This window comes from Diorhabda carinulata, chromosome 12, assembly GCF_026250575.1.
Source record: "Diorhabda carinulata isolate Delta chromosome 12, icDioCari1.1, whole genome shotgun sequence".
Lineage (NCBI taxonomy): Eukaryota > Metazoa > Arthropoda > Insecta > Coleoptera > Chrysomelidae > Diorhabda > Diorhabda carinulata.
In genome coordinates, this window is record NC_079471.1 from 3,641,607 (window position 1) to 3,667,955 (window position 26,349).

A 26,349-nucleotide genomic window follows, 5' to 3' on the forward strand; every position below is an offset into this window, starting at 1 on the left:
AGTTATTCCATTCTATTACGATAGATAAATTAGAAGATAAATGTTCATAACAATAAAATCGGTGCTTAAAAAATTAAAATCTGGAGTGTAGTTTTATAGAATGTGGACATTTAAATAAATAATACGCAATGAAGAAACGTGTTTGAAATTGATTTTCTGAAGAAAGAGTAATAGATAATAGATCTGACAACTGAATGTGTATAGGCTGTTGTCTATACTATTCATTCTGAAAACATTAATTTGACGTTTATCCCTTTTGACACATTTTCGTATTTCCAAGAAAACTACTCATACTCAATTTTCTTAAAAACATGATACATTTTGTACTTTGTAATCTTTGTTTTGAACGGTAAAAGAAAATGAATCGGAATTGGTTTGGTGATTACTGGAGTATAACTTAATTGTTTTTATAGACGATGCCGGCTGGTAGTAGTAGTCTAAAAGGCGTAGACTGAACTAAGTGGGTGTGCGATATAATTCTCTATCCAGTTTAGCTTATCGTTATCTTTGTGGACATAGCTATTGATGTAATATAAATTGTTCTCAGATAATTTAATTCGCCAATATTGAAACAACACTACCTAGCTGGTGAAAACATGTGTAAAGTATCCGATTTTAAAATCAACAAAACAATTCAGTGCCTAAAAAATAGTTGAGAATTAACAAACCCATTCCAAAATGGGAAATAAAAACAGTTGCTGTTCGTACTCTAGTCCTCAGAGTAATCATAGAGAAAGAGTGATTATTCCTATAGAAGAGACTTTGCATGATGGTGAAATTAGTACAAGTAATTTACAGCATATCAGTGAAAGAGAAACTGATGATGGAGAGCTCGATCCATCACAAGATCCAATGGCAAAGACTATATTCATTGAAAGGTAAATATTTCCAATATATATACATATAAGGTACACAAATAAGTTTAGTGCTGAGGATTTTTAGTACATAGCTATAATTTAGATTAAAAGTTTCTCTTATCTGTAATGGTCTAAATGTAAATATTTACTGAGTATCTATATTATTGATTTTGTGTATAACAATAATTATTGTAAACTAATTATTAGCCAATTTTTATTTCATAGAAACAACGCATTGTTAAATTGTATTTACCTATTGTTAATTTGCATGTTGTATATCAACTCATTTATAAAATTCAGATTCATTCTATATATGATTCAAAATAGTGGTTTCTTAGTTATAGGACTTCAAAGTTTGAAATAAAAAATATATATAATATCTAAATTGTACATTTAGTGATTTATTGTATGTATGTATTTTATTATATAAATGAATTTACATAATCCATATAGAACTCCTATTATATATTACCAACAAAAACATATTCTTGTGTCAATTGGATCTGACACTAATTATCTTTTGTTCTTAGAGCTCCTTTAACATGGGTTGTGGGTTGACCATTAGTTGGCAGATGTTATACCTAATAACATGTCAAGAGCTTGTATTATCTCCTGTTCTTTGTAAGTGGATTGATCTTTAGTTGGCAGATGTCATATCTAATAACATGTCAAGAGCTCTGAGATTATTTATCGACTTTGAAAGTACTGGAATTATTGGCCAATATAATGCAGGATTTTCTTATGTGAAATTACTCAACATTGGAGTAGGAATCTTTCGGCAATTCTTTTTTTTTTAATTGTCATTTATAGTGCATATGGATATTGTAAGAGAAGTAGGTTTACTACCAAATCTCTCAACAAATTTGCAAAGGTATGGAATGCCTTACAGATGTTGAAAAAGTGACAAAATGAAATTGGTGGTAGTTTCAACCAATGTTAAGAAATAATATATCAAGTATATATACTACCTTTGCAAAGTTGGGCTTGTCTCTAGTTAATAACAATCTAATTTGCAAATTTTATCTATAAAAAGTACTTGGAGTGATACGTAATTTTATTTGAAACTAAAAATTCAAGTACCCAATACAAAGTAACTATGTGTTTGAGTACTCTAAGTATTTTAATTACTTGGATTACATAAATGTACTCTAATTACTTCAACACTACATTCAGAACATACATTACTTGAAGTAAATGAATGGAAGTTCATACATGAAAGAAACTTGTGGTATTAAAGAAAAGCTGAAAACGAATTTTTGGCCACTGATCCGACTTCAAAACACAAAATATGATACATTCCATGTCTTTTATTGTACGGCATAATACAGTGAGGTATGCTAGTGTTACCTTCCTCCACCAAATAAGAATCTGGGATAAGTTCATAATTAAGAAATATTTTTAACGTTTTTTTTTGTATTATGTGTTTAGTTTCAAACTACTTTCCTTAGCTAGGTTCATAAATTACTTCAAAATAAAGTTGAGTATACAAATTAAAAATAAAACCAAAACCACTGACTAAATTAGTTGAATACCTCTTTTCAAGTCAACAATAGTTTACAAGATCAAAACTTGTTGAGACATGAAAAAACATGGAATATTTTGGACTATTTCAATGGTACCTGTGGTATTATTGGGTAGTAGTTGTATACAAAAAATACTTTTAAATAAATGTGATTGAATTACTTGGAGTAAATGAATTCCTTACAGTACATTTCAAGTGCTTTCATTACTTTTAGTTCAAACAAGTAGAAGTATCCAGTACATTTTGGGTAGGTAATGTACTGGGAGTACAAGTATTCAGTACTTATTTACTGTTTCACTTGCAGTACATTTTTACTGCAAGTATGTATGTATGGATTTTGGGGTATCATATACGGTGAATAATTTTTATTTCAGATCTAAAACTGCTATAGAAAATGGTATGATTAGAAGAAAAAGTCAACACCAAATTGCAGATTTGCGTCCCCTAAAAAAAAGCAGCTCATGTTCAACAATATACTTAGATGATAGTACTGTCTCTCAACCAAATTTGAAAAACACCGTGAAGTGTGTGGCATTAGCCATATATTATCACATTAAGAACAGGGATTCTCAAAGGGAAATTGAAATTTTTGATGAGAAGTTACATCCGTTAACAAGGGATGGTGTTAGTGATGATTATGATAAATATAATCCTGAACACAAACAGATTTATAAGTTTGTGAGAACTTTATTTAACGCTGCTCAGTTGACTGCTGAATGTGCCATTATTACTTTAGTGTATCTAGAGAGACTGTTAACTTATGCTGAATTAGATATCCAACCTTCAAATTGGAAACGAATAGTTTTAGGTAAGTTTTTGCACAAATAAATGATGATAACATATCGCAATGGACACCATTCTTGATTTAATAATACCAGATTGAGTATTTTTCATCCAGGGTCTAAATTAGAGCTCAACCAACATAAAAGCATTTGGTACTTTATTCAACTGGAAATGTCTCTTTCAAATTGTGGGCAAAACCTATCTGTTTTCTATTATCTTATGCAGGTCATTGGAAAGTATATATAGTAAACAATACATGTAGAAACTAGTATGAAATATCCTATTTTCCACACTAGTTTTGCAATATATTATTTTAATTATCTCATGTACAAAGATTCTTTTAAAATCCAAACAAAAAGGAAGATGTTGTTAAGTGAATTTATCTTACTACTATCAGGGTCATAAGCTTATTAAATATTCTTTTTGCTTAATTTAATATTTATCCAATATAATCCTTATCATTTAATCTGTCAACGGTAATTATAACCAACAACGTTCGTATATATATGTTTACTGAAGCTTCCAAAAGTACATACACAGTTTTACTCTAAATTAAAAGAACACAAAGGTGAGACTCACTTATGAAGTGTATCTCGTCTCCTGGAAATATGTATTTAAAATGAAATGAATATTGAAATATTTATGTTAAGATTATAACCTCAATCTACAGATGCAAAATGTTGAGAAGACCAAATATTTTCATTTAATTTATATCAGCATAAACATGTATCCAATTAAATGAAATTCAACATATTCACCAATCAGAATTTTTTGCTGTTGTCCTGCATTGTAATGATAAGATTCCATCCATTGATGGATTCTTCCTCTTATTATTTTCGATGATAGTCATTTACCCTTCTCTTAAAACAATTGGCTACTTCTTTTATTGTCTTCTCGGGGGGTTGGGGGCAAATATTAGTATTAGTATTAGGACATTTGGATGATTTTCTTCATTTTTCTAACCATTTTTGAATTTTGTCTAGGTAGTTTTGAAGTATGTCTGATTGTGAATGTTCCATAATTGTCTTCAGACACTGGTAGATCATTTGTATAAATGACTTGAAGCACTGGTTTCAGAATAATACCCTGGGGGACTCCTCATGTTATGAAAAATGAATCCAGATATTTGTAAGAATTTATTATTTGCTTCAACTTTAGGATGTATGTCAGTCTCAATAACAGGTCATAAAGTTTACTAAAACATTAGTTACCTCATCAAATTTGATTTATACTTTCTCAAAAAAAAGTTTTAGAAGCTCTGTTGTGATAGAAATCAGAACTATATCTTTCTGGTGGCAATGCTGTTGGTTAAACACTCAAGTAAATTTAAAAAATTGTATTAATTTGTATTTATAGAAATTTTATAACATTAACTAGTGATAACAATTCATGCATCACTGATTTTTTAATTATAATGTTGATGAATTTATTGTAAAAATTTTTAATGAATAAATATGAGATTGTTGACGTTGAAAATATAATTATACCCGATATACTTTTAAAAATACAAAGTGAAACAGAAATCTGTAGTTGCTAAGTGTTTTTAAAATTGGTAAACTAATTTATCAGAAATAACCTTTTATATATGTAGGGACATAATCTATAATTTTAGTACAATGGATGTATGCTTTTACTGATAAAAGCTATATATTAAGGTTATTGAACATTTGAAAAACTTTTTATCTTAACTGACACAATAATTGGGTAAGAGGTGACTTTGTTATTATACATAAACCGGCTCAATTATTTATCACTCTTCTACTCAAATTTTTGACTACTCTGTCTGTCTGACGCGAGTTTTCATAACATAGTTATCATCAGAGACTGGTTATTATTACTTTTAGAAATGGCAATGCTACTTTTATAACCATTCAAAGGTCCTAGGAGATTTATAAATTTTTCCAGTTCCAAAATACATTCCAGAATCATTTAGGCAAAAGTGAAGTGTGTACTACATTCAATAACTGATATATTGCTTTATTAAATTCATTCTCTAATATCGTTTCCAATATAACTTAATATCTTGTGAATCAAAACTCTCTACAAAAGAATAAGAACAAGAAGAACATGAGGAATAAAACTTAATAAGCAGGCAGCTACTATCTTAATCTAAAGACTCCTATGTAATTGAGGAAAAAGTCAAATTGAGAAATACAAAAAAAATTTACTCGGAACAGTTTCAGATTATCAGCGATTTATTTCTGGTGTTACACAATCTGTTACAGCAGATTCTATATATCTGGTGACATGAATAAGCGCGAATTACCAGTTTTAACAATGGTGACAGCAGATGTTGCATAAATTTAAATTTGATCTTACAATTATTTATATTTCTTATTTTTATATTGTTGGATATCACATGTGATTGTCTGAATATATTAGATAAAAACCTATTATATTATTAGATTATTATTAGTTTCATTGAGTTTTATCTCTACAACACTGATTTTAGTGATATTCTGAAATAACTTGTGATTTTCCAGGTGCAATCTTATTAGCTTCCAAAGTTTGGGACGATCAAGCGGTATGGAACGTCGACTACTGCCAAATATTAAAAGATATTACTGTGGAAGACATGAACGAGCTAGAAAGACAATTTCTAGAATTACTCCAGTTCAATATAAATGTACCGTCAAGTGTCTATGCCAAATACTATTTCGATTTACGTACATTAGCAGAGGCAAACGATCTGACATTTCCTAGCGAACCTTTGAGTATAGAAAGGGCGCAAAAGTTGGAAGCCATGTCTAGGGTGATGGCCGATAAATACACCCAAGAAGCTATAAAGAACGGTTTGAAAAAATGGTCAAGTTTGGACAATCTCACAAACGGTACAGCGGCAAGGAGATCGATTGCTATTTTATCGTGATTTATATTTTATTGATTCTTGAGAAGCATTTGGGGCATTTTACAAGTTTTTTAACGAACTCATTTAGGGACCCAAGGTATTTTTCAAATATTTAATAGCAAAATTTACACTTTATAATATTGTTTCAAAATGAGACCGTAAAAACATAATATGAAATTCAATATTTTGAACAATTTAATTTTTGACAAATATATTTGATAAATGTAAAGTCTTGGTAATTTATTGCCATTATATAAAAGTTTTATTTATTATCGAATGAGAAAACAGTCATTTTTTGATAAAAAAATTTCATAATGATTATACTTACTATATATCAATGTTTACATAACAACAATTAATATTTTCGAAATTTGTTGATTCTAAATATCATTTCTATTAATTATGTTTATCTAATGGTGATTGTTTAGGAAAAATTGCAAATTTTTCAAAAATTTGATGAATATTATTTTTTCTAGTAAATATTAAAAATCCCAGAGTTTAAAGTGGATCCAATATTTGATTCAACATTCATTATATTTAGAATAATTATATATAGTCGAGTTCACAAGTTGAAAACAATGAAAAATTCTCAACAAACCATTTTACAGTGCACAAAAAATTGCATTATATAACATAAGACTAAACTCACAATTTGGCAACGATCTAATTTATTGATTTAAAAATTTTTCTTGTTAAAATAGTTTTTTAAGGTCTAAATAGGCTAATTTCATAATATGAGCTCATTTTTGTATCTTTGTATCTTGTAGTATAAATTGTCAAATAAGCGACTTTATCTTCCGAATCTATTACTTGACCTAAAGATCCCATTTCTCCTGGTTTTAACTGTTTTTCATCATCTGTCACTTCTGAAGCTTGCGATGCATCGTGAGAATCAAAACATTCTCTGTTTTTTTTATCAAAAGATTCCTTTCCTCTGATTTTAATTGTTTTCATCATTGTTTCATCATCTGACACTTCTGGAGCTTGTGATGCATCGTCTGCATCAATCAGTTCCTCAACATTTACATCTAAAAAATTGCTTGTTGCCTAATGTAATAGTACAAACTTTCTTCATTTTCTCCCTCATATCCAAAGTCTGCCTTTATATGAGGAACTAATGAAAGAATAGACTCTATTGATGCAGAGGATGCTCCAGAAGTGACAGGTGATGAAACAGTGATGAGGAACGGTCATAATCAGAGGAATATTTGGATCAAAAACACAGGGAACGTTTTGATGCAGAGGATGCATAATAAGCTCCAGAAGTGTTAGATGATGAAACAAAGTTTCAGAAAAACAGTTAAAATCTTGCTCTTGAAGTGAAATTTTTGCTCTGAAAAAGAAAATGGATTTGAGAAGACAAAAATGCTAATAAATTCGTAATATAAAATTAATACCAAAATAATGTAATTTAATTTGAGGTAAATTATATTTGTTTTTTTAAATTATACTCGATTGTTCGAAATCAATATGCCACTTAGCATATCTTAGCCACCTTAATATTATCTAGAGCCGAAAGAGCACTTTTAATAAATTATTTTTTCATATTAAATACTAGATGGAATCAAAACATATCCATTTTTAAAAATATAATATTGTCTTGATATTTCAATTGCTCTTTTGATAAATTCATTGAGCTTATTTAAAATTCCCCATTTAAAAACATATTTTTATCAAACACATGTTTTGTCTGAAAGCCATCTTGTCCTGTGGTGTATGGCTGTTTGTTTTAGGGGTCATGCAATATACCTTTTTCTCCATGCCTTTCTATGTTTCTATTTCTTATTTTATTATCTTTATCTCGGCAGATTCTTTCACAATTTCAATCCATGTTTTTCTTGGTATTCAGAAATTACAATTTCTGGAATCTTTGGTAATATTCATACTGAATACATTAAGATTTCATCAACTCTCACAATTACTGGTCTTTCGAGCCGGATACCGATTAGCAACCTTTGAATAAAATTGTGTAATTCAATAAACTAATTGTTCCTTAATGCTAAATAGATATTTTACTATTTCCAATTGGAAATGGTTAATATACGTGGTATTTTAGAAAAAATTTAACGTTTTTTTGATTCCATTTTAAAGTATTTATGTGAAAGTAGTGAATATTAGGTTCTAGAACTAAAAAATAGATGGCTTGTCTCCTTCCGATAATAAAATCTTTCTATTTCATTTTGAATTTTGAGATAATTTCTTCAGTTTTATAAATCAAAAATAATAGATTCCTTAAAATTTCCATTTTGAAAAGCATTAGCAATTTTCTTTGGAGTCTTAATATTTTTAATTTGCTTTTTAGCTTCTCATGCTTCCAACTATTTACCAAAGTATTTCTTAAATATGAACATTTTCTAATAAGATCTGCAATTAGTTTTTATATAATTATACACGTTGCATTTATAAATTTTTTGTCTTTCAATTGAAACCAATAAAAAATTAAGCCGGGTATACACGTTACGATAAATCGTAACGTTGTGATTTTGAACGTTATATTAAATCGAGAGTGTGAATTGTTTACATACAACGATTTCTTCTTCAATTTTCGTTATTAACTCAACCATGGAAGGAGTATCTACTGCTGTGATTTTTATACATAGTTTTTTTGGCAAGAATATTGCAGAAAAAAAAAATAAATTAGTATTGAGCCCACAAAAATGAAAATTTTCTATCAGATAATTCATTAAACTGAAAAGATAATTTGAAAAAACTGCCTTGATATTAAACATATTAATATCTGTAACAATTCACTTCATAACTATCAGCTTTTCAGCTATGATTCTTCTCCAAATTGATTTATTTTATTTCTTCATTTTTTAAGCATCTTTGTTAACCCAAAAGACATAAATAATTTTTGATATGAATAATTTGATTACCAAAACAATTAGACTGAGCAATAAACTATAGATTCATTTGTAAACAATGTTCATAAAAAATTTTGTTATTTTGATTTGGAATCATGATTTCACTATTTAATATCGTATTACAAAAAAGGTATTGGATTGTTTGTGCTTTAAAGCAACAGTAACTTAATCAGGAAAGCAAAACGTGAGCTAAAGACAAATCCTCATTGGAAGTACAGTGGAAGAAGAAAACTCTAGATGAACTCATTTTGGTATATTGTAATTCAATTGTTTTAAATTTATATTTCTATATTCTGAAAAAATTTTCCATCGTCGTACTGTCATTACTTTCGAAAAGATCTGATATATCAAAAATGTCTCCAATTGAAAGATAAGATTAATAGATTCACTGTGTATATACAAGTATTTACATGAAGTGTATTCATTATATTTTTTATATTTTATGGTATAGTAAACTTATTTATATACCTATAATATGGTATCGTGTTGTAATTAGTAATACTGCCGTGTTAATTCAAGTGGCAGTAACTGCTTCGAAAAAATGGTTTTTTTCAGTTTTTTCTATGCCAGCAATTTAAGTCTATAAAACAAGTTGATTTTGTACAAATCTCAAAATCTGACAGAGTTACTATCATAGATTCTTATTTAGACCTGTGTAACATGGATAGTCACTTTGGTCACAGAATCGAAAATCGTTTTCGAAGGTTCCAAAAACAATTTTAATTGTCTTGGACTAATCAGATCTTATATTTTCATCTTTTTGGGGATATAAGAATGGATGTATAGCGTTCATCGAACCATTAAGACGAGCTATGATTAGAATTATAGAAAATTCACAAATGACAAAAATTCAACATCAATAACCAGTATATTTTTACTACTTCGGTATTGGATAATGACATTTTAACTACATCAAAAAAGTCGACAAAATCGTAAAATTTTGCTTTCAATTTTGAGTGAAAACTTTATCCAGCATTCTGTTCTATTCCGAACTATTGTTCTACCAGATAATCACATCATGTGCTTTATGCTATACCAGAGTCACCGGAGAGATTTTTGAACTTCCAATAGTCACAATGCTTCCATTAAATGACAATAAATCAGCAGTATGGATTCGTGAATTGATCTACTATTACATTTTTAACAATATATCAAGATTCATTTGTATGTTTTACAAAATATTCTTCAGGGGTCATTCTTCATGTCCAAAAGACTAGTCCTCACAAGTAAACATTACATAAATATCAAATAAAACATGTATTATATGCTTACATCATTTTTTTGACTATAATTATAATTTTTATTCATATTTTTGAATAATTTTCATTCAAACAACACATAAGAATAATCACCAGAAGTTTTAAGAACAAAATAATAATTGAAGCTGGGATCAGTGACAAAACTGACAAACACTTTTCTAGCAATAACTGGAAATAGATCAAAATTCTTACAGTTTACACAAAAAAACAACAACCAAAATCTCATTATTGATACAGTGTTGCAATAGTAAAAGGTTAACCGTTGATGTTGGGGAAGATTGCAGATACGTCATTTTGTATTTCCACGGCAGAATAGTGGCCTAACACTATTCCTATTATTATTATTTCTGAAATATATATATTTGTCTATTTTTTCTCCACTGGTTCTAACGTAACTCATTATATTTTGTATGAAGTCATTTATTTTAATTCATACTATCTAGTAGCAAGTTTAATTATATTCTTATAATCCGGTCAAATTAGACCAAAGAATAAGAGTGAAGCTACATAAATTCCCTCCAAGCTGAAAATCAGTAGAATTGTTTCAAATATAATTAAAAATGAAATTTGAAAGTTTTTCAACGATGGCTCGAAGGAAAAAAAGTATTGATACATTTTTTTGGATAATTTTATAATCTCTATTTTTGTCTTAAGGTATTTTTATGATAAAACTTACCATTTTGCTGAAAATCGCGAATAACTCATTTTTTTTGACTTTTGACCTTGAGTAAAATTTTCTCTTTACACGGGGATGATGGGAACTTTCATTTTTAATTATATTTCAAACAATTTTATTGAATTTCAGCTTGTTGGGAATTTTTACAGCTTCACTCTTATCTTTTGGTATAATTTGACCGTACTATTATTTATAATTGTATTTAGTAGATCTATTGACAAACTCTCTGTAAAAAAGTTACAAGGGTAAATTGTAAATATTTTTGTATGGAAAGTTTTTTTTATTTTATTTTTATACTTAACACAAGTTATACTGCATTTTGAACTATTATTAATTTGTTACATTTCTAAATTTTACAATTTAAATTTGTAATTTTGTCAAATTTCAAAGTATAGAAATTATAAGTAAAATATATGTAACTGATTTTATATCAGATGTGCTGTAATATGTACCAAAGTAATAAAAGGATTTTATCAACTTTTTGGATCCATCGGCGATATTTTTATGTCTACTATCACTATACCAATACTAATAATTACCCTATCTAGTCCTTTGAGCCTTCATATCCGGCTCGAAGGACCAGATAGTATAATTGTGAGAGTTGATGTAGTGGATGGATAGAAATTAATGTGTATCTAATTATTATTTATTACAAGATATTCTATTAACTTGAAAATACATACAAGTTAAAGCCTTCTTTCAATTTTATATGCGGTCTTTTTTAATGGTAGTTTCATAAAATTTCAGTAACCTAACCAACATTTGTATTCACCTAGCAAATCAATTCCTTTATAAAATTTAAATACATCAACAAATCATCTATGTTTAGATGGTTCACGACAATGTTATTTATATTGACTGAATTGGTGACATCTATAGTTGTAAAATTTTACTACTAATTCCATTTCCGTCACATAATACCAATGAATTTAAATTTTATTCATAGTGCAAAATATTTTAAGGTAATTCCTACAAGTAACTGGATACATGTTCAAATTCATTAAAACTAAATTATTAAAAAAATAATTTTTTTTGTAATGTTTAAAAGTACCTACTTATTTTCTTACTCAAGTGAAGTGATATGATAATTTTTTAATTAAGAAAATTTTTTATTGATAAGATGCGATTAAAACTTAACATGTGAAAAAACTCGTGTCATGTCTAGACATTCTTCTTCCCCTTATAAGTTGATCTGCATCTACATGATTACGAAGTTATAGTTTTGGAGAGTCTCTAGTTTTCTAATATATTCACAAATTATCAGTAATATTTTTTGCAGTCAAAACATCAATACTTCATTTTTAGTTAATAATATGAACAGGTACCCTTTTCTGATAACCTTTGTGATTACAGTCTGACAAAGACACAATTTTATCGTTTATTTTATTAAATTTGACAAAGAATTTTCAATTTTAATAAGTTAACAATGGGAATTGGTAACGTAATAAATTGTGGACACCAATAAATAGCGTAACAAGATAAATAAGAATGGTATCAATTAAAGTAAATATAAGGGCTCTTTACTTCCATTAAATTTTATTGTCACTCTACTTGCAAATTGTAAAAAAAATTTGAAAATATGAATAAAATGCACCTGCCTGCTTGTAAAATCACGTCCAGTATTTTTTAAATATTATGGGGGGACAATCTATAGGCCTATTCTCAATTTTTATACTGTACTGAGCTTTGAATAGAAAATAAAAAAAAATAATTATACCATGTGTTTTTATTATACATTTCTCTGAATGAGAAGAAAAAAATTCTTCATTGTACAACTCCCTGTTTCGGTAATTCCCTTCAATCAATGTTGCTCGATGCTACGAATCCGAAGTACAACTGGTTTTTATTTATTGGAACATTTATTTAAAGGATATTAACGATTTTCATCAAAACTTGAATACATAGATTAAAATTTTTGATCAATTATTTAAGTCATCAATTTTTCATATAATTATTCTTTAAAAATTCACTACAAATATATTTCATTCAAGAGGTTACGACCAACATAAACATTTATATTGAATAAATATTTTACTGTCAAACATAGAACACAATTTATATTTTGAAAGACATGTTACGATATTTGCCGAACTTCCATTGGCGTAGTGTCGTTAAAAGAATTTTATTTTGTTAAAATTATCAAAGACTTCATCAACAATCTAAGTAAATGAAATTAAATTATAATTCTACTGCGGTAAATTAACCAGGAATATAATTTTAATGAACAGTATAGTGGATATTCAATTCTCGATAATATTGCCGAATTTGTTGAGTAAAAATCGGACATTTGTTTTGTAATCATTACAGCTGTCAAAAATTTTAAAGATGGCCACATTCTATTTGTAAATTTGACATCGTGTCATTTTTTCATAAAATTCCCAGAATTGTAAAACAACAGGGAGTATTTCAAGATTAATACGGAATTCTACGAATTTATAAACAGGTACGTAATATTTTTACTACGTTTTATAAATTTTTAAACTAGATAGGAAGCTTTTACATCCATTGTTATTAAGTAGGTGTATTAGTCATTCAAGGTAAATACAGTTTCTGCGATATTAAATCTAGTACAAAAATTAATACTTAGCAATTATAATAATCATTTTCTACTTACAGTCAAAATGTCTGCGGGTCCGTATAATTATTCTTATATTTTCAAATATATTATCATTGGTGATATGGGTGTAGGAAAGTCGTGCCTTTTACACCAATTTACCGAAAAAAAGTGTAAGTATCTTACTAAAACTTGCTTTTTATTTACATACAAATACGTAAAAAGTTTAGTGTAGTCACATAGACATATTAAGTAAAAATATCTAATAATACTTCTTATTGTAAACACATTTTATTGAAGAAAAAAATGTTACTAGCAGTTTTTAACATATTATTGTCAAATTTCAGTTCAGTATATTTTTTCCCATTGTAGCTTTCAGAAGCATAGTTTTTATACAGAGATTTGAGAGTTGAAATTAATAATCAAAAACCTTAATCCACTATCTAATGGCACCAGTTACCACCAATAAGTATTATATAAGAATTATGGTAAAACAGTATAGCTTGAAATATACAGTACTGAACTTGTAATTATTTTATAGTTTTAAGAAATACATATTATTGGTACTTCATTACATATTCTACATGTGTTCCTCCTCGCTCAAGACAGACTTCATACTGATGTTCCAAGTTTCTTGTCATGTTATGAATAAGGGTTGTCTTAGGTTCGCAAAGAAGGCTCTAACAGTATTTTTTAATTCATTGATGGCTTTTGGTGCCCATTTAGAAACAACAGTTTCAGCCATGCCTCAGATGTATGCTTCTGGAGAATGTGAAAAATAAGGAGGAGTCAGTAGATTGTAAAATGAATCTGCTTGGAAAATGCTCCTGAAGTAATTGATGAGCCGCGCCAGCAGGATGGCGAGTTGCCCTGACCTGCTGGAGAAATTGGTTTCAAAATACCAAATTTATGTGCACGACCAAATTGACATAGATAAAGCATGTTAAAATTTGTATGCACCTCTTTTAAATAAGTGTGATGTACTTGAATCCCATACAAAAATTTACCTCTAGGATTTTTTGCAAGGAAGTTCTTTTCAAGCCAAGATGCAGTGCTGTCCTTGTCTGGCTGGATTTAAGATTCACTAAAAAAATCTTTCATGGTTATTGTCGTTAACTGTCCTGGGATAGCATTACTTGGAGAATGTTATTTTTTGTTAATATTTTCAATAGCAGTAAGACTTTTTCCAAATCTAGTGATATAGTATAGATATTATTCTAATAGATATTTCTAATTTCACAAAGGAAGTTGTAATGCTGGTATTTTTAGTCATGGCTGATTGTCCCCACACAATAGGTGTAGAATTTGGTACTCGTATCATTGAAGTATCGGGACAAAAAATTAAGCTTCAAATTTGGGATACTGCTGGTCAAGAGCGTTTTAGGGCTGTGACAAGATCGTATTATAGAGGTGCTGCAGGTATGAGTAATAATATTATCTAATAATAATTATCTTTTTTTTTTAAATGAACCTTTAATGTTAAAAGTTATCTACACAGTTTATAAACATGTAAGTGTGATATTTTTAATACAAAGATAAAAATTTGTATTTATAAATAACATTAAAAATGTATTTCATGTTTAAAATTGCATCATTTATAAGTTTATTTTTCATTTAAGCTGTAAATTAAGTAAATAAAAAATTGTGAATAATCATTATTTAAAGTTCACTTTATTTACAAAATTCTTTTATATACTTTATTCCAAACGTATTTTTATCTTTAAAAAGTAAAATGCGTTTTTTTCAATAGAGAAAAATCCTTCAATGATAAGATATCCAGGAAAAAAAATTGTAGATTCCAGAATTGACATTAATGTCGAATAAATTATTATAAAAAAATTGCTACACCTATATGTATCGATTGACTGATGCTGCTTTTAAATTCAGGTGCATTGATGGTATATGACATTACTAGAAGATCTACTTACAATCATTTAAGTAGTTGGTTAACTGATACAAGGAATTTAACAAATCCTAGTACCGTAATATTTCTCATAGGAAATAAGTGTGATTTAGAAGGCCAAAGGGACGTAACTTATGAGGAAGCTAGCAAATTTGCAGAAGAAAATGGTCTAATGTTTGTAGAAGCTAGTGCGAAAACGTAAGTCATATTTTATAAATAAATAAACGCAATCTGGATAAATCGCAAACAGGATTCAAAGTTATAAAAATATTTCTTCTGTTATTTGCTTGGTTCATACATGTTTTCTTCTAGTATTCAGATATGGATTACTATATTGAACTTGTACACTTATTTTTGTTAGCAGCTACTTTTTTATAATATAATAAATAACATGGAGGGAGGTATAGGTACTTCCAAAACTTATAATATGCACCACTGAATGATATATGTTTCTAAGCAAAACTATTCTAATAAACATTACTTGGAAGTACTAATGTCCTTCCACCTTTTCTGAATATTGCTGTAACTAGATGATCGTTTTGTAAATACTGTTTCTATTACATGTTCTAGTATTCACACAAAAGTTCAATAGTTTAAAAGCGGCAAATTTTTTCTTCTAAAGTTTTGTTTTACTTTGCCAATAGGCACTACAGTGTGAGCCTTGGCCTTCTCGACAGTTTGTCTCTAAATTGGTCTGTTGTTCACCGTTTCCCATCCTCTTACTATCATTATTTGTAAGTTTTTGGTGAACTTTTGATCAGTTTTGCCAAACATGTGTTAATTTCATTTATAATGACAAATATTTTTTGTAACCCTTCAATAGAATTTCTTATTTCCAGTGGTGATAATGTAGAAGAAGCATTCCTCGAAACCGCAAAGAAAATATATCAAAGTATCCAAGATGGTCGATTGGATCTGAACGCAGCCGAATCTGGTGTCCAACATAAACCATCACAACCAGGTCGCAACATGTCCAACGACCAACAGGCGAATAAAGACAATTGCGCCTGCTAGTTTTATTCAAAAATTTTAACACACATAGAATCTCCGATTCTGAATTTTTTTTACTACTGGTATGTTAGGTTATGTTTACCTACGTTTCATAATAACTACACAAATTACAAAAAGACCAAAACAATTTTAATACTATCTGTTTCTGATGTTTATGTATAATGATTCTTTTGTATATTTCAGTTTTTGGTTTTGATCTGTGCAATTGTTATATTCTCTTAGTTATTGTCTTTTTTATCACCAGCGGGCATTTTTCTGTGTTATAACACAAAACTCAGAGATAGCACAGTAAAAATGAACTTAGAAAATCAATTTACTCAAACTCAACTATCCACTGACGTGAGTTTTTATGTCAAAAGCAGTATTTATTTTAAAAAAGTTTTATACACTTTTTTATATACAAAAATCCATTCCATTATCGAGATTAGCGCCTGTAGAAGCTCTTTCAGGATTTGTTTATTACTCTTATCATGAAACGTGGACATATCCTAGTAATTTGTTTAAATAATTTACGTTTGATCGTAGATTAAAGATTGCGTTTATATGCACCGTTAATGGGATAAAAATAAATTCATAGATTCTTTAGGATCTGTGATGAAAATCTTTGTTTTGAGTGACAAAACAGTTGGTTATTTATCGGTACTCTAATGGGGTATCCTGGTCTATTTGATTACACAGTTATCTATTCTTTTAAAACGATTATCCCATTTCATCTTGACCATACAGTGTTTTGATCTCTGCGTTCGCTCTTCTTAGTACCTTTCTCTCCCATATGTTTATTTTGTTTTCTTCTTTATTGTTCATGGTCCAACACTCGCTGCCATACAGCACCGTTGGTTGTATAACTGTCTTAAAACTTGGCGGTTCTTAAAATATCTTTTGATATTAAAAGTCCTCCTAGGGCTCCAAACGTTTTGTTCCCTCGCGTTAATCTTTTTCCCTGGTTTCATCTCCTCTGTTTGTCGGTCACTCCCAAGTATTCGAACACCTGAATTTTATCAAGTTTTGCTACTTCGTCACTTTTAATTGGTGGAATTTATCCTATTGATAAAAACTTCAAAGAAAGGCATACCAATAGTACTAATAAATTAGTCATAATTAACATTTAGCAACATCGCTTTTATATGCTGCATACCAAATTGGAGAAATATTTAGATGAATTGAATTTATAACTCATTCGGGATGCTTAAAGATGGTCAATATTCCGGGTCCAATCGACGTTAAAACAAATATACGTTGGGAGGTGTGTATTTAAGCGGAGTCTTTAATCTATGACTGAATTGAAAAAATCTTTTTTAAAAACTGTAGTTAATTTTTGTTATAAGCAATCATATTAATTTTCTATGTAAGGCACTAGATTACAATTTTCTTTAGTTCCAAGTTTTTCTATGATGTATAGTTTTTATTTTTAAAGGTATATTAAAGCGTTGTTTTTAGGCTGTATCATATCTTGACATTGTTTAAATTAATCTCAACAGAAGCTATCAAATTACAGCATTTTTTTTCGTCAATAATTATATCTATATTTTTATAAACAATTATGTATTTAATTTTGCAATAGTTATTTTTCATATATTAACAGGCCTTATTTCATGTAGAATTAAGAGCTTTAAGAGAGATTAACTTGTGAAAAGCTCATGATCCGTTTTATTGAAAGTGGTAAAGAAAAATCACAATTTTTCCCAAATTGCAATAGGATATTGATATTAGTGATTCCATTTTTATTTGCACTTTTTTAGAGTACCAGAAAACGCTTTTTTGTTCATCTTACCACTAAATATTTTACATTAGGCTTCTATATTTGATAAAAATACAAATTTGTTATCGATGCATTGTTTTAGTGATGTATGTTTGTATGTGATGTATTTATTATTAATACCATATATAAAAATTATAATATAGACATTAAGTTATGAGGTATTTTATTTTATTGTGAAATAAAAATGAAAATATATCAATCGATAGGAATAGTTTAGAAATCCCTAGAGGACATCTCAACTTTCCTTTCCTTCCTAAGCTCAGTCAAACGCATCGAAAAACGGTCAACTATTTATTCCAAAAATCAAGGATTTCACATAAATCAAGTTTTATAACTTTAATACGACCGAATTTTCTCGAAGGTTAGTTATTCGATAACTATGTAGTCATATAGATGAAGGCCAATTATATGGAAAAGAAGAATAACCCAACTAATCGGAGAACATATCTCGTTGAATTAAAAAACAGAGCGAACAGCTAGTACACTGCAGATTATTGAATAACTAGTTAGTCAAATAGATAAAGGCCAAGTACACGGAAAAGAAGAATAACCTAACTTATCGGAGAACATATCTAGCGTTGTTACAATAAAAAACAATCAGAACGAACAGCTAGTATACTCCAATAACTACATGCTCAAATAGATAAAGGCCAAGTATATGGAAAAGAATAATCTGTCACGCTTCGTCACAATACAAATCAATTAATCAAAAAAATCATATATGTAATATTTCTATATGGACAGTTGGTATGGGAAAAAAACGTCCTTACGTTACGGTGTCGACAATATTCATTTTCTCTCGTTCTTGACACTTTATCTATACTGCGCATGCTTGAGAATGCGCAGAATAGAGCTGGAACCGGAGGATAGAAAAATCGTTGCCATTCTGTCTTCCTTAGTCGAAACAGCTTTCACTTATAGAAACTGTCCATATAGAAGCATCAGTAATAACCTTGGGTTTTTAAAATTAACTCAAAGTATCGTTCAACTGTAAAATTGTGTTCAATAACAAGTTGATAACAAAATAATGATATTTAGACAACATTGTAGATGTGATGGATATAATTAATGGTGATTATGGTGTACAATTGATTAATAGAAATTTATATTGTCTCATTTGCACGGCATTTGCAAATGTTTTCTATTAGTGATAGTTGCAAGTAACATTCAAGCAAATGAAATAATCCCGAATTGTTTAAAACCAATTTTTAACCAAAATAAAATTGAAAAGACAGTTTGTGACGAAATTGAATTCAGGGAACTTAATTTTTACTAAAGTAAACAAGAAAACCAGTTTTTTCAATTATTCAACTTAGAAAGCTAATTGTTAGTGTTAGTTTAAAACATGAAAAGCAAATTTTTTGTCAAATTGAACACAAATTTTGTCAAATTGAACACAAATTTTGTCAAATTGAAGTTGGAAAATCCAATCTGGTAACTCAATTTATGTCAACAATTTGTGATCAAAATAAATTTAAAAAAGGCAATTTTTGACCAAAATAAAGTTAAGGGCAATTTTTGACGAAATTAAACTTGGAAAAGGTAATTTTTAGATAATAAAAGTTGGCAAACCCAATTTGTAATGAAAATAAGCTTAGAAAAGCCAATTTTCCACCAATATAATGTTAAGAGGGATCATTCTTTACAAAAATAAACTTAGAAACACATTAGAAAATATAATTAGGAGTCCCAATTTGAGTTAAAACAAACTTAGAATTGTCAATTTTATACCAAAATAAAGTGGAGAGAGTCACTTTTCATGAAATTGAAAGTATAAAACCCAATTTTGGACAAAACTAAAATTATGAAACACAATCTGTGATCAAAACAAACATATATAAGGCAATTCTTGACCAAAATAAAACTGACAAGGACAATTTTTAACTAAATTAAACTTGGAAATTGCAGAATTTAGAAAATGAAGGCTAGAAAACCCTAATTTTAACCAATATAAAATTAGGAAACCCAATTTGTGATCAAAATAAGCTTATAAAAGCCAGTTTTCACCAACATAAAGTTAAGAGGGACAATTTTTCACCAAATTCAACATATAAAATCTAATCATTCACAAGTTAAACTTGAAAATGTAATTTTTTTAATTAAATTGACCAAAATACTCTTTAAACGGACAAATTTTGCGTAAACTTTTAAAACAATACCAACAACTCATTGTCATGAACATAACCTAGGAGCTCGAAATTTTTTAGCTTGCATTGATCAAGTTAATTGATTATTATTCTTGTTTCATTAGAAGGAATTTACCAGATGTGGAGCAACAATTCAATTTGCCATTTTAAGGTCGATTATTTCAACTTATTCTCAATTAAATCATAAAAGATATTTTTTGTCGATAGCAGGAAAAATAATATTCAATAAATAATTTTTTATAATTTATTATTCATTTTTATATTAAAGGTACAATGACGTGTAAAATTACATAAATATACAACATTTTACCATCGTATAATTGGTAATGTAACAACATAATTAATCAACAATAAATTATTACAAACATTATTTATGTGCCATTTTAATTTTATATTTACAATTATATACACAAAACCAGTAATACCACTATTTTTTTTACAAAATATCTATTTGTTAAAAATATGCAGCTAATTTTTATAATTTCATATCATTTAAGTAGCTAAATATATCAATAATTTATATAATAATAAATTATGAATGTAGTAAACTCGTTAACTACTTAACTACAAACAGTGGAACGAATTGGGGAATTAAAATATTTTAAATACGTCTTGGAGTTAACCTTACTTTTTAAAAATAATCCTCTCTTCTATTCAAATAAAGTAAGAAATATCAAGTTGAATATCGAAGATCTTTGAATTAGGAATTATTTGAAATCAAGTTGGCAACCCTGCCGATTTGTGATTGTGTCAAATCACAGTCAGTTTTACGCAGCACTTGGGATATGTGATCTAATAAGTATTGTGTGAATTATAACAGTATCCACTTTATTATTACTATTTCCACTCCCTAAAATTAGTAGAATTTCATTTGACAGTTGGTAGTGCAGTAACTTTTAGTTATTTCTAGTGATGTGATTCGGGTTTTTTGAAAAGTTAATTTGCTTAATCTGAAACCAGATTTTTAATTTTTTTTACATCAAAATTTAGGAATTCAGAACTAAAGATGTATCATGCCATCCTATTTATTTACAATACCAACGTTGTCATAATCTTATTTTTCGTTGGTACTAAGGTAAAATGTTAAGATATGATGAATTGGCATTCCAATATCTTTCCAATAGTATACTTGATTCAAAAAATCTGTGATGTTCTGGGTTACACACATTGCACTTGAAAAAGATATTTTTTAGACTGCTCCAACAATTTTTTGTGAAATTAAATATGGAAATTGAAGTCATGAAAATCTATATTTGATGAAAAAAGTTAGGAAAGGTAATTTTTGGTCATATTGAACAAGAGGAGTCAAATTTTAACAAAATAACAGCCAATGATGATCAAAATAATAGGAATGACCAAATTAAACATAAGAGAGCCAAGTTTTGACCAAATTAAACTTAAAACAAAGGAAATTTTTAGTCAAATTATTACCAAAAAATTATAAAAGCCAAATTGTGGTTATATTCAAGTAGAAAAGTAAAATTTTTAACAAAATAACTTCCAGTTTTTGAGCAAAATATAGTAAAGAAAAGACATCCATTGACCAAACTCAATTAAAAAGCCATGTTTTGAATAAAATTAAATTAATTAGGCCATTTCTGATGAAATAAACGAATCGTATTTTTGACAAATTAAATTAAGATAAGTTTATCTTTGACTATACGAATTTAGGAAAAGAAAACAATTTTTGACATAATTAAATTTAGAGAAGGCAATTTTGATGAAATTAAACTAGAAATGCAGAACAGATTTAACACAAAAAAGTCAAGTTTCCACCAAAAAGTACTTAGAAAAGTCAATTTATGACCAAAATTAACTTGAAAGACGGTTTTTGATAAATTACATTGAGATAAACCAGCATTTGAATAAAAGAATCTAAAAAAAGAGAAATTAAACATAGAGAAGCCAATTATTGTTAAACTACACATACAAATATAAATTTCTCATTAAAATAATTCAATACTAACAATTTTTAACCAAATTGAGCTTAAATAAGCTAATTTTTGCCCAAATTAAAGTTAAAATGGCCAATGTTTGATAAAAGTAAACTTCCTAATGAACCAAGGAAGAAATCCCAATTTTTGAAAAAATTAATTTAGAAAAATTGATATTTGACAAAATATATCTTGAAAAAATATTTTTTTGTTATAATTGAATTTAGAAAAGCCGATTTTGATCAATTTTTTCTAACAAATTAAACTTTGAAAGCGAATTTTTTCGTAAAAAATTCAATAATAACGATGCTTGATCATATAAAAGTTAGAATAGCCAATTTTTGATCAAATTAAACTAGAAATACCAAATATATTAATAGATTTAACATAGGAATGATAATTTAGTTACATTAACCGTAGACAAGCCAATTTTTTATACAAATAAATTAAGAATGAAAAGGTTTGGATCAAATTAAACTTAAATGAGCAAATTTTTGTTAAAATCAAAGTTAGAAAATGCCAATTTTTGATCAAATGGAAGTTATAAAAGCCAATTTTTGACCCAATTAAACTAGAAATATCAAATATATTAATAGATTTAACATAGGAATGATAATTTAGTTACATTAACCGTAGACAAGCCAATTTTTGGTACAAATAAATTAAGAATGAGAAGGATTGCACCAAATTAAAGTTAAATAAGCAAATTTTTGTTAAAATCAATGTTAAAAAAGCCAATTTTTGACCCAATTAAACTAGAAATATCAAATATATTAATATATTTAACATAGGAATAATAATTTAGTTACATTAACCGTAGACAAGCCAATTTTTGGTACAAATAAATTAAGAATGAGAAGGATTGCACCAAATTAAAGTTAAATAAGCAAATTTTTGTTAAAATCAATGTTAAAAAAGCCAATTTTTGACCCAATTAAACTAGAAATATCAAATATATTAATATATTTAACATAGGAATGATAATTTAGTTACATTAACCGTAGACAAGCCAATTTTTGGTACAAATAAATTAAGAATGAGAAGGATTGCACCAAATTAAAGTTAAATAAGCAAATTTTTGTTAAAATCAATGTTAAAAAAGCCAATTTTTGACCCAATTAAACTAGAAATATCAAATATATTAATATATTTAACATAGGAATAATAATTTAGTTACATTAACCGTAGACAAGCCAATTTTTGGTACAAATAAATTAAGAATGAGAAGGATTGCACCAAATTAAAGTTAAATAAGCAAATTTTTGTTAAAATCAATGTTAAAAAAGCCAATTTTTGACCCAATTAAACTAGAAATATCAAATATATTAATATATTTAACATAGGAATAATAATTTAGTTACATTAACCGTAGACAAGCCAATTTTTGGTACAAATAAATTTTTGTTAAAATCAATGTTGGAAAATGCCAATTTTTGATCAAATGGAAGCTAGAAAAGCCAACTTTCCAAAAGTTGGAGCTAGAAAAGACAGTTTTTCATGAATTAAAACTTAAATAGTCAATATTTTACAAAATATATCTCAAAAAATCACTTTTTCATCAAACTGAACTTACAAAAGCCAACCTTTAATCAAGGTAATCTTGAAAATGCTTTTTTTAAACAAATTAAACCTGGAGAATCCAATTTTTAACAGTATACTAGTAATACAGTAGAATATTCAATACAATGACGGCAATGTAAGTTTGAGTCTTGACAAAGTAATCAAAATTTTCTCTAGAGCTTCTATGATCTTAAAAAGTTACAATTGGTTAATAACTAAGTTTTAATATAGTTTCTTGTGTGAAGAGGAAATGTATGTGAATAACTTTGCTATTAACTTCTCCCAAAGCTTAGTTTTTTAATAGCAAATGAAAAAAAAATGATTTTAGAATTAAAATATAATTAAAGACACATGTGGGAATGTTGGGATATAAAACTGTAGAGAAGACCAAGTCCAACAAATAAAACCTGCAAAATGTATAAAAATAATCGATTGTTATCGAACAAAATATAAAGAGGTATGTATTATAATTAAACCAGAATAAGAAAATATTCCTACAGGTAACTATTTAAAAACAACCAAAATTAAATACCGTCGACAAAGTGAAGTTAAAACCTATAATCACAGCATAATCTCATACTAAAACTATATTTCCTATTGAGCTGATGGCGTCTTCCTCTTCATAGCCACTTTCGTCACTGCAAGCACTACCGATTTCGTCGTCTGAAGCATTTCCTTCGCTCAATCGCCTATAATTAGGATCGGAGAGAGTCCTTCTTTTAAAAACCTTTAACGAACTAAAATCCGCATGAGTCTCTCCTACGGGTACCAGAGACACTTCTTCTTGATCCATGAATTGTTTTTTATTATTCACACCACAGTATTTCAGTAGATCCGGATTTGATAATTTTTCGAAGCTTCGTACCCTGGATAAAACAGTGCCGCCAACTTTAAAGTCTAGTTCAGTCTTCTTCTCGTATTCTTGTTCTTCTTCTTGCAAAACTGCTAATTCGGTTATTGTCGGAAATACAGGATGGTCTGTTTCGGACATGGCTGTGCTAGCTGATTCACAACCACTGGATAAGGAACCTTCGTCACTTTCTATAGGTATTAGATCTGGTTTTTGGCTTAGGGCGTTGTACCAAGCTTTTTCGCACGATTCTAAAAGATCATTTTTAAAACTACTTTCTACCAGTTCTTTTAAAATAATGTCACTCTTATCGTCCAGCATTAGGGGTTCCGATTCTTCCGTTTTTTCTTCTTTCAAAGATTCATCACAGGTAGTTTCTCTTGCAGGTACTATATTATTATTGTTTCGAATCTTATTTATAAAATACCATTTTCTTCTATCTAAAAGGCTGTTGGTACTATTGCAATGATTAAGTAGTTTTTTAACTTTTACGCTTTCTTTGGAATTATCGAAGACGTTATCGTCTTCTTCTTCTTCAATGATTTCTTCTATGCTCATGAGTTTTGGAGCTGACTTAGATCGTTCTAACGGAGGTCTATAGTTATGGGAACCCGTACTAAGTAAAATTTTTCTTCTTGGTATAGTGGGATTTTCATATACGGAATTGACTAGAGACAATCTCGCATTTTGCCTGCAAAGTTTTTCTCGTTTGAATTCTAGGAGTGCTAGGGCTAGAGATTCTTTTAGTTCTTCTTCTATTTGCTTCGCTACAGCCGAAGAAGAGCACAGTACTGCGTGGCATCTTAGTTCGTGTCGTAATCGTTTACCTTCGTGTCGATATACCCAACAGAACAATCGAGGAAATTGTACCGGGGCTCCACAAGCTGTCAATCGATTAGCCCAATACTCGGTGAGACCGTGATCTTTTGTTGTTGCTTTCAAACCACCGCCACTGACTGTCAAGTTCATGCGCACATCCGGTCGGGAGGATTGGGTGTAGTTTCTCCATAAGGTCGTTAACGGTTTCTCGAAACATCCTTCCCCTGTAACAAAGAAAATATACATTTAACAACTCAATAATTTCTTTCCTTTAAATAAGCGTAAGTATTAGGTAGATTTTTTAAAATGGTGGGTAGGTAGACCAATTTAACTAATATAAAATAGCCAATTTTTAATGGAAATGTATTTAGGAATGCCAATTTTCGGCCAAATTGAACTAGAAATGTCAATTTTCATCAAACTAGAATATTAAACTTATTAATCCAATTTTTGACCAAGATTAACTGAAGAAAATCATTTCTGATCGAAATAAACTGAGTAAATCCAATTTTTTACTAATCATTTTGACATTTTAATTACAGAAAACGAAATTTTAATAAAAATGTATTTAGAAACACCAATTTTTGGTGACCTTGAGCTACAAAAGTCAATTTAAATCAAATTAAACGAAAAAAAAATGCCGATTTTATATCAAAATAGAGTGAAGAAAAACAAAATTTTTATCAACATTAAACTTAAAGAATCCAAAATTAACTATTTAATAAACTGAGATCCAAATAAACTGATTGAATCAAATTTTTGACAAAATAAACTGGGAATACGAATTTTTTTAGAAGACAGAGCTGAAATGTTCACCAAATTAAACTATTTGTCTATTTCCAGACCAGTAAATGTCAGTATAATGTTTTTTCCACTACTCTGGTTGAATCCAAATCTTCTTCTTCACTACTGCATCTTACTTCTTAGTTCTTAGTGGATTCTGCTTCTATTAAGTTGCTGTACTGTTGTAGAATCTTCTTTTTTCAACTTTACACAGTTTAAA

The 26,349-nt window shown here is 28.4% G+C and overlaps 3 protein-coding genes across 5 annotated transcripts in view; 2 read left to right on the top strand and 1 right to left on the bottom strand.

Annotated features, from left to right (window-relative positions):
* Nucleotides 1-242: 242 nt before the first annotated feature.
* Nucleotides 243-12,525, top strand: LOC130900161 (cyclin-Y-like protein 1). The gene is made up of 4 exons (XM_057810561.1): nucleotides 243-349; nucleotides 414-878; nucleotides 2,754-3,187; nucleotides 5,646-12,525. Exons 2-4 carry the CDS (start codon nucleotides 679-681, stop codon nucleotides 6,029-6,031), a joined length of 1,020 nt encoding a protein of 339 aa, XP_057666544.1. The 5' UTR covers nucleotides 243-349; nucleotides 414-678; the 3' UTR covers nucleotides 6,032-12,525.
* Nucleotides 12,526-12,908: 383 nt separating this feature from the next.
* LOC130900162 (ras-related protein Rab-14) lies at nucleotides 12,909-18,239 on the top strand. Its single transcript, XM_057810562.1, has 5 exons — nucleotides 12,909-13,252; nucleotides 13,426-13,536; nucleotides 14,633-14,782; nucleotides 15,251-15,464; nucleotides 16,106-18,239. The coding sequence occupies exons 2-5, from the start codon at nucleotides 13,431-13,433 to the stop codon at nucleotides 16,278-16,280; spliced, it is 645 nt and encodes a 214-aa protein (XP_057666545.1). The 5' UTR covers nucleotides 12,909-13,252; nucleotides 13,426-13,430; the 3' UTR covers nucleotides 16,281-18,239.
* A 3,628-nt stretch (nucleotides 18,240-21,867) lies between these two features.
* Nucleotides 21,868-26,349, bottom strand: part of LOC130900163 (uncharacterized) — a 67,541-nt gene continuing 63,059 nt past the window's right edge. For all 3 annotated transcript variants that reach the window (XM_057810563.1, XM_057810565.1, XM_057810564.1), the window contains exon 3: nucleotides 21,868-25,570. In XM_057810563.1, the coding sequence (XP_057666546.1) occupies nucleotides 24,252-25,570 (1,319 nt within the window). In that variant the 3' untranslated portion in view covers nucleotides 21,868-24,251. The remainder of the gene's footprint in view (nucleotides 25,571-26,349) is intronic.